Genomic DNA, 9,452 nt, shown 5'->3' on the forward strand with positions numbered 1-9,452 from the left:
TGACATAAGTGGTCAAATCAATTCTTTTAAACCTCTCTATAAACTAGGATGTCACAAGTCATGAGAGAACTTCATACTTAAACGTGTTTATGCTGGAGTAGTTTGAGAATGGGTGACCTTCCGGAAAGAGATTGTTAGAACTGTGCGAGTGAGTACAAAACACAGAAAAATAGAACAATTCTTAGGTTCACTCCTAAGGTGAACCCCTTTGTTCACTTCTCCTTATTTTAGCCAATGAGAATTTGACATGTCATAATACATTTAAGAACTTATTCATTCACCTCCTTATAAAATAAAGAAACAAAATCTGTATATATTATTATAAAATTAAAAACTTAAACCGCTTATTTATAAACTCAAACCGATATATAATTTCATTATAATTTATAAAATCTAAACCCTAACCATCTCATTTGTAAACCCAAACCAACATACAATTTCATTTTAATTTTCAAATCTAAACTCTAACCATCTCATTTGTAAATCCAAACTGACATATAATTTTGTTTTAATTGTAAAATCTAAACCCTAACCACTTTATTTGTAAACCCAAACCGACATATAATTTCGTATTAATTGTAAAATCTAAACCCTAACCACTTCATTTGTAAACCCAAACCGACATATAATTTTGTTTGAATTGTAAAATCTAAATTCTAATCACCTTATTTGTAAACCCAAACTGATACATCATTTCATTCTAATTGTAAAATCTAAACTAAGCCAATATTTAACTTTCCTTCAAAATAAATATACAAAATTTGTTTCCTTAATCTGTTTTGCTTTGTAATTTAATCTATATTATTATTTTTGAAGTATATTTTGGTTTATGCCCTTTAAGTTTTGCTTATTTAATATGTTTTATTTACAACATTAACCACTAACAATTTTCCTAAAATAACATTTCGTAGAAACTCAATTAATGGAACTATTTAAATCTACCTAATTGGATATGTTTATTGCCATAAATAGCTGGACAACATCTATACATTTTGATTTTACCACAAACAACTCTACACATTAATTTTTTAATCCCATAAAAATCTTCAAACCTATTTTAATAGATCTTTAGAGAAAAAATCTGTTAGTTTTCCTAAATTATCTCGGCTTAATTAATAGTTTCCATTTAATATTTTCTACATTTAATATTTTCTACATATATTGAAGGTGATAATATAGTTTCCCTAAATTATCTCGGCTAAATTAATTGTTATTCTCTTTTAAACACCATATATATATATATAGATGCACTACATAGGAACATGATGTGTTTACTTTTATAACAATGAATTTTAATTGATAAATTAAAAATGAAAATAATTAATTTTTATATACATTAAACACATAAAATAACTATTACTTCTCACATATCTCTATATTATTCTACATAAAAAACACAATCAAGCGGTGTATCGCGGGTCAAAACTTAGATAACATAGTAACATTTATATTAAAAACAAAAAAAAATTAACCATTTTATTTAAAATCATATATAAACATTAAAATCATCCCATAAAGACAATAAATACTTATAGGTATATAATATAAAAATTAATAAAACAACAGCAAAATAATAAACAAATATAATATATGTATTTTAAATATTTAAAATTTTTAAAATATAGTCCCGCAGTGTATCGCGGACGAAATCCTAGTTTTGATTTATTTTTTTAACCAAAATAATGTATAGAAGATTTTGATTGGTTGAAAATGAAGAAGTAAATAAAAAAGGTTTATTCTAGAAGTGAATCTAATTATTTTTCAAAAAAAATATGATAGGGTAATTTGTATCTAAACAAGTCTTTAAAGATATGTGTAGGCCTACCAATAAAAGTGGTCGTCGAATTTAGACATTTAGAATTTTTATTATCTTCAGTTTTTTCTTATATCATGTATCAATTTTGGGCCTAGCCTGCTACTATCAAATAGTAATCAAGCAATTTATGTATGATCCAATTAAAAAGTCTCTTAAATTCTTCTTCAAAGTTGAATATGAGCCGACGTCGTTTACTCCAACAGAGAAAGACGGCAAACACAAACCGGATTACGCAGACCGTACGCGCTACTCCGTCCGACGGGGGAAGGAAGAAGAAGAAGAAGACGGAGTCAAATAACCAAAACCCAAACTTCTCTCACCGATCACTCTCTCCGAGATCTGCATCTTCGGACAATTTCGCTTCCGACGACGTTTCTCTCCTCTGACTTCGCTCCGGCCTTCATAATCCGGTGCTGAATTTTGGATCCGGGGAACTGAATCTGAGAGATTCTCCTCCCTCCTGGACTTGTTAATATGGCCGGGATCTTGAATAAATTGCGGAATCTAGATGCATATCCTAAGATCAATGAGGATTTTTACAGCCGGACATTGTCCGGCGGCGTAATCACTCTCCTCTCCTCCTTCGTTATGTTCCTTCTCTTCTTCTCCGAGCTCCGTACGTCTGAGACCTTTTAAGATTTCGCTTTCCGATTTTTGTATATATGATTTGCGTGATGTATGTATTGAATTTTGATTTTGGTTGTTTAGGTTTATATCTTCATACCGTCACCGAGACGAAGCTTATAGTGGATACTTCAAGGGGAGAGACGTTACGAATTAACGTAATGTGATTTTTGACTTGTTGATTGTTCTGTGTTTTTTTTGTTCTTCTAGTGTCTAGGAGATCTCTCTCATAAGTTTCATTGATGATGCAGTTTGATATTACTTTTCCTGCTCTAGCATGTTCGATTCTTAGTGTTGATGCCATGGATATTAGTGGAGAGCTTCATCTTGACGTGGTATGTTTTGAAATTGTTATTTGTATTAGTTTTTATGCTTTGAAACATGTTGTAAGGTTGTCAATTGTGTGAATTGGCAGAAACATGACATTATAAAGAGAAGGTTAGATTCTAATGGCAACACTATTGAGGCAAGACAGGACGGAATAGGCGCTACTAAGGTTTGTTCTTTGTCTTTCTGGACTGTATAATGTGTGATTTCGTAAATGGAAGACTGAAACTGTTTTGGTATACTTTTCATTATATTCTCTGGGATTTTTATAGTCATCACACTAGGATAGAGTTGCAGGAAAATGGCAATTTGACTATATAAAGGCAAGAACTAAAAGTGGTTTGTTTTTGGGCCCTTGTAAAGTCTCTCATACTTTTTTTGTGCTTGTGTAGATTGAAAAACCTCTGCAGAAACATGGCGGCAGGCTGGAACATAACGAGACGTACTGTGGTTCTTGCTATGGTGCTGAAGCGGTAATTGTGTTATCTTTCTCTGTCTTTCTGCTTAGTGCATTTGCATCATGGTTGTCCATATTAGGATTACCCTTGATTGTTTAGTGCTAGAATGGATTAAACAGAAAAGAGATGTCATTGTGTATCTTGTTTTCTGTACAATATATACTTTATCATGTCAGCAGGATAGGTGATGGTGCTTTTTCAGTCTGGCTTTCTTCAATCTGTTTGCTTTATTTGACCTATGTTGTTTATCCTAACAGGAAGAGCATGACTGCTGCAATACATGTGAAGATGTTCGTGAAGCATATAGAAAGAAAGGTTGGGGAGTTACAAATCCAGATTTGATTGACCAGGTTAGTTTCTGAGAAATATGTTCCTCACCTTTCGAATTCTTGGCATCTGTGTTTCATTGTGATAGTAGCAAGTGCATAGTTTCATTTTTTCTTTCATTGTTTTGTGATTTCGTCTTTTTCCTCTTTTCTGTTAGAGTCTTAACGCCTTGTGGGCGGTTTGTTTATTTGATATGCACTTGTAAGGCTCTAAACTGATATATGCATCCAACTGTTTTTTTCTCCCGACTGTAAGCTGAAACATGTTTCACGTGTCTGTTTGTGTTTCAGTGTAAACGAGAAGGTTTTCTACAAAGAGTAAAGGATGAAGAAGGTGAAGGGTGTAATATCTATGGGTTCTTGGAGGTAAATAAGGTGGCTGGGAACTTCCACTTTGCTCCTGGGAAAAGCTTTCATCAGTCGGGCGTGCACGTTCATGATCTTCTTGCTTTTCAAAAAGACAGTTTCAACGTAAGAAAGGACTTATCCTATCAGTGTCATTTCATTCGTAATGCTTATAATCCTATGTAATTCAATATGTTACGTCTCCCTGCAGATAAGTCACAAGATCAATAGACTGACTTATGGGGACTACTTTCCTGGCGTCGTTAACCCTCTTGACAAGTAATAACCATTCTGGGCCATTCCATTCACACTCTACTTAATTTGTCATGCTCTCTAACGTACATAAAATTGCAGAGTCCAGTGGAGTCAAGACACACCTAATGCTATGTACCAATACTTTATCAAGGTTTGTTCCCAAGATAAGCATGATATGCTAGTTACATTTATCATTAAAATTTCGTGTTTACTCCATTCTGTTTCGTCTGCTTTTATTAGGTTGTACCAACAGTATACACAGATATCAGAGGACACACAATTCAATCAAATCAGGTGAAGCGAGGCTTTTAATTGTTTGACCTTATGCTCTATTTATTTTGATTATCGTATGATCTGAACTTGAAGTAAAATGTGCAGTTCTCGGTGACTGAACATGTAAAGAGCTCAGAAGCAGGTCAACTGCAATCTTTGCCAGGTGTTTTCTTCTTCTATGATCTATCACCAATCAAGGTGACTGTGTTGTGTTCCAACTCCAATTCTATAAAGCGAAAAAGTATATATATTCATAATCCTCCTAATAGAAATGTGGTGTCTCGGCAGGTAACATTTACAGAGGAACATATATCGTTCTTGCACTTCTTGACGAATGTTTGTGCCATAGTCGGAGGTATGATTACCTATCTCTCTCTATAACATACACCATAGGTCCATTAGTCCATAACACAAGTTTTTGGTTAAATCAAAATCTGAAACGAAACATGTAAAAATGCCCAGGTGTTTTCACGGTATCTGGGATAATAGACGCGTTTATATACCATGGTCAAAAAGCTATCAAGAAGAAGATGGAAATCGGTAAATTTAGCTGATCTTTTTACATTTAGTTGAGAGCTTTTGTTTTTGGGGTTTGGTCTCTCTCTCTCTCTCTCTTTTCGTTTTGCGGATAATACGATTCCATACATACCCCCTCAAACGCGTCAAATGTAATATGATATCATTTATTTAATTCTTTTTGTCAGACTGATGACTATGCCCATAAATATAGATTGGTATACGTTACGCTCTTTAAATGAAAACTGAAGGGATAAGTCTCTAGGCCTGGGTTGTATCAATCCAGCTGTTTGACAGCCCCATGCGTGCGTTACAATTATCGTCTTTTGACTTTTTGTCTTTTGAAGTATTATGGGTTTCAATCTAAAGTTAAGTCCTCGAGTCAGTCTTTGAATTTTAGTGTATGGATTCAATGAATGGAGAAAAAAAAGAAAGCAAAATAGTAATGATGCGAATGTTTTCATTTTCAATTGGTAGACGGTTAGTGTATAATATACATTGTTTCTTCCTTTGGTCTTGGCCTGGGGTTTCTCAATTTGGATACTCTCTTACCATCTGAGTCTTTCCTCTCCATTGAAAGTATATTTGCTCGTTAAAAAATAAAAACTAACTTTTTCTCAATTCAACCATTTTTGGAAAAATAATATTACTAGTCTATATACAAGTGGATAAATCATGAAGTTTTCTTTTAAAAGTCTATTCTAAAGGAAAAAGCATGGGAATGAAATGGATGTAGGCGTGACTTTATATTTTGGTACATCATTTTGATACCACCTAAAGTTTCACTAAGAAGGGTCCTTTTCTTCCACTCTTGTATTCCTCTTTTGACTTCTTCGAAATTTGACTAAAATTAACAGTAATAAGCTAGAAATGTACGATTTAAATTTCAAATTTTCACTCTATATGGTTCTCCATTAGTCTAGTTTACTTTTTAATCATTTTTAAGCTGAGCACAATGGTCCTAATGCAGAACGGAACTTAAGGATCATGATATGTTACCAACTTGCAATATGTATTCATAATAACCTTTCTCACTTTTCTAAGTACTGCCTATACGGTATGTGTATATCTTTATGTGAAGCGATGTTAAATGAGACAATAGTACCCAAAAAAACTGGGACCTAACCAAATTCATTTCAAATGAGGTGTCCACAATCTACATGGTACGGCATGAACAAAAAAAAAGCTTGAGCAGTCTTATAATTTACACACTTGCATTACATTCATACAAAATGCCAAATTACAAATTTTAAGCACAGCTACGAACCCCTATTTTTAAACAGAAAATACAACACATGTAGTTATAAAGAATAAAAATGAACAGAATCCTAATATTTTACGATAAAATTGAAGCCCAATCGATCTCGTAAGAGGGACACTTTCCAAGCATGAAATTTTCATTCCACGGCATCTCTGCCTCTTCGCACATCTCCGGCACCAAAACATCTGACGTCGGTGAACCTGAACCGTCACTTTCACCCGACCCGAAATGTTGCTGTGGTGCAGCCGGCTGCTCAGCCGAAGAAGCTGTGGCTTTAGCTCTTTTCCTTGATGACCTCTCCGTTTTGCCCGGTTGATTTTTGGGCTCAGCTAATATGGCTTCAAGCTTAGCGTCTACGGCGGCTTGAATAGGACCGTATTCGCCCGAGTCAGACGGAGACGAGCCGGTTTGGTATCGAAGAGCTGGAAAGTTAAGCCGAGCCGAATCGCCACGGAGCTTGAACGCGGCGCGATCATAAGCCAACGCGGCTTCTTCAGCCGTGTCGAATGTTCCGAGCCACAGTCGGGTTCGGTTCCTGGGTAAACGGATCTCTGCGACCCATTTTCCCCAGTGCCTTTGCCTCACTCCACGATAAAGCTTGGCAGGCTTTGAAACCAAACCTGAACCTGAAACCGGACCCGGTTGGCTCGGGTCGATGAAGTTGAGCATGCAAGTGTTGTCTTCGTGAGGGTAAGTGATATTGTTTTGGTAATGGAACTGAGATTGGTAGTTTTGTTCTAGAGAATCGGGTTGTTGGAGATCTGACCCGAATGAAGATGGATAGGTCATGGAACCGGCATAAAGATCCGGGTAAGGGGTCGTGAAAGATGCATGAGGGTTATAGTACGAGGAAGAAGAATATGGGTCGTTTGGTGCAGACACAAACGCAGCGTTTGAAGATCCAAACGCAGAATCTGAGGCAGACGTGGAAGCACTTTTGTAAAAAGGTTGAAGTGCTTCCATGAGCTCGCCGCCATGGCCGCCGCTGCCGCCGAAGAAATCCGCCATCGGAGTTTCCTGAAATATAGAAAAAAAAATACTACAAAGAAAAAAGGATTATATAAAAGAATTAGATGAAAAACCTGTCTTTTTAGAAAAAAAAAAATTCAAAGACTGGTTTTTTTTTTTTTTTACAGAAAATAAATTTGATCAACGAGGTTTGAAATAAGCAACCTCCATAGATCAAAACTAAAATAAAGATATGAACAAAAAATAAATATTAAGAGGATCAAAACTTGAAGGGAACTAAAAAATGCCCATGAAGTTTGATCAACTCTATAAAAGAATGAAAAAATTAACAGAATATACTAAGAGAAATTCATAATCTTATTTTTTTTTGGAAAACAAAGATGGATCTCGTTTTCTAGAAAACACCTAACTGTTTCAAATACAATTTTGTTACAAAAATTTGTCGTTTAGATGAGTTTTGACAAAATATAATAAACTCATAAAGCAACACTTCAAAAGAATTGTTTTGTGTGTTTTTTTTTCAAGAAAGACGAAAACAGGACAAGGAAGAGTTTTGATTGTTTGGTTTGGTTTGAAGATGAAACGAAGCAAAGAAAACAAGAAGAGGAGAAATAAACCCTATCTTTCACTCAAAATTTAACCTCTCAATCAATTTTTTTTCTTCTCTCACTCACACTCACCCTCTCTCTCTCACACACACCTCTCTCTCTCTTTCTTTGGGAAGATGCTCTCAAGCTCACCTTGGTGATACCCACCCAACTCTCAGCGTTTATATAGAGACTCCTCCAATGAAGAAAATATTAAAATATTTCATATATTAATCCTAAAATAATGTATCTGACTCACGCTATATAAGAAACATATAATCAATATATATGTTTGGGTAAAAGTAATCGATTCGTTTAGAGACTACGGAAATAAGAAATAGATGTTGAATAGTCGTTTTTATTGATTAAAGTTTCGAGTTCAAATACAAAAGTTTAAGGCATAACGAATCAATTTAAGAATCCTAGCAATGCTTCGGAATTGAGTCGTGTGGCTGTGTTTTGGGTCTCTTGTTTTGCTCTCGATTTCGTCTCGTATTGTGTCAATATCGCTTTCTTTTTATAGAGAAGTCTCTTTACCCTAATCTTCATGGGATTTGGGCTTGAGTCACCGCCTCTACATGAGATAAGGTCGTTTTGAATATTCTCCTCAAGAGATAGACTCGAATATTCTCTTAACAATATTGGTAGCCATATCTTGTTGTGGCCCGTATGGACTCATTACTTACTGTTACGGTCTGTTACCGTTACGGTCCATATTAACTCAATGTTCACCGTCTCAGTTGGTATTAACTCAATATTATAGAGAATGCATTAACCCTCTATTATTTGTAAAATATATCATAATTATAATAGAATTCATCTATTATAATTTACATGACTAAAATTATGCCCAACAATATATATTATGAAAAATACAACTTTAAAATGGTAACTGACACAATTGTCGATTGACGCATTAGATTTCTAAATTTTTGTTAATTTTGTATATTAATCCTTAATTTTCTGTGAATTGAACAGAAATACTCTCGTCTAGAAGTTAAAGATTTAATGCATCCATCGATATGTTGGCATATTTTTCAACTTTTTTAAAAAAGTTATGGTTTTAAAAATCAAATTTTCCTAATCATAATTGAAGGAGTATTAAAATAATTTGAAATAAACAAAACTGAATACTCATAAAATTCTTAAATAGTGATATGTTAAAAAGGACAGTTATGATGATCCTACAATTAAGTTGTAACTAGATATATTGAAGAATCCGTGATATTAACGTGATTAAGTTTTGTAATTTTTTTAAGATAATTACTCCCTCGGTTTCAAAATATAAGATGTTTTAGAGAATTTTTTTATTTCATAATATATGATGTTTTGAAGTTTTTATGCAACTTTTAGATTAGTTTAGTATTTTATATTATGTATTATTATTTTTGATTGATTGAACTTGTTAAAAATAAAGATTTTTTAATTTAGATATTTTAGCGAAAACATCCTAAGAAGTATTATAGTGTGCTAAAAGGTTTTAACATTCTCACGGAACTTGGACTCTTGATATTGAAGATTCCATGCAGAACAGAAGTCGAAGCCAATAAAACGAGGTCACATCTCTTTAGTGCCGCCACTTGGCCTCATAATTCTCTTCTATTTGGCATCCATTCTCATTTCTCTGCCACTTTTGCGGTATTACGTTTTTGATCCTTCTTGCAACAATCTTTTGGAGGAACAAGTTTCTATAAA

The 9,452-nt window shown here is 34.1% G+C and overlaps 2 protein-coding genes across 3 annotated transcripts; one reads left to right on the forward strand and one right to left on the reverse strand.

Annotated features, from left to right (window-relative positions):
* The first annotated feature begins 1,914 nt into the window (after positions 1-1,914).
* Positions 1,915-5,130, forward strand: LOC104777490 (uncharacterized). 2 transcript variants are annotated; one of them, XM_010501756.3, is made up of 13 exons: positions 1,915-2,432; positions 2,525-2,598; positions 2,692-2,775; positions 2,856-2,936; positions 3,160-3,240; positions 3,483-3,575; positions 3,843-4,022; positions 4,108-4,175; positions 4,251-4,302; positions 4,392-4,445; positions 4,530-4,622; positions 4,713-4,779; positions 4,887-5,130. In XM_010501756.3, the coding sequence occupies exons 1-13, from the start codon at positions 2,291-2,293 to the stop codon at positions 4,976-4,978; spliced, it is 1,161 nt and encodes a 386-aa protein (XP_010500058.1). In that variant the 5' UTR covers positions 1,915-2,290; the 3' UTR covers positions 4,979-5,130. The 2 variants fall into 2 exon arrangements, with proteins under 2 accessions (XP_010500058.1, XP_010500059.1); XM_010501757.3 differs by having other exon boundaries at positions 1,930-2,432; positions 4,530-4,587.
* A 981-nt stretch (positions 5,131-6,111) lies between these two features.
* On the reverse strand, positions 6,112-8,084 carry LOC104777491 (ethylene-responsive transcription factor ERF055). Its single transcript, XM_087506325.1, has one exon. It carries the CDS (start codon positions 7,207-7,209, stop codon positions 6,277-6,279), a length of 933 nt encoding a protein of 310 aa, XP_087362451.1. The 5' UTR covers positions 7,210-8,084; the 3' UTR covers positions 6,112-6,276.
* Between the last annotated feature and the right edge of the window lie 1,368 nt (positions 8,085-9,452).

The sequence above is a fragment of the Camelina sativa genome, chromosome 3 (genome assembly GCF_030686135.1).
Source record: "Camelina sativa cultivar CO46 ecotype springtype chromosome 3, ASM3068613v1".
Classification (NCBI taxonomy): Eukaryota; Viridiplantae; Streptophyta; class Magnoliopsida; order Brassicales; family Brassicaceae; genus Camelina; species Camelina sativa.

Bases quoted from the DNA above. Each gene is read 5' to 3' on its own strand.
- LOC104777490 (XM_010501756.3), top strand. From the start codon at position 2,291: ATGGCCGGGATCTTGAATAAATTGCGGAATCTAGATGCATATCCTAAG. The intron at 2,937-3,159 runs GTTTGTTCTTTG...GTGCTTGTGTAG, and splicing joins ACGGAATAGGCGCTACTAAG to ATTGAAAAACCTCTGCAGAA. The intron at 4,623-4,712 runs GTGACTGTGTTG...GTGTCTCGGCAG, and splicing joins ATGATCTATCACCAATCAAG to GTAACATTTACAGAGGAACA.
- LOC104777491 (XM_087506325.1), bottom strand. From the start codon at position 7,209: ATGGCGGATTTCTTCGGCGGCAGCGGCGGCCATGGCGGCGAGCTCATG.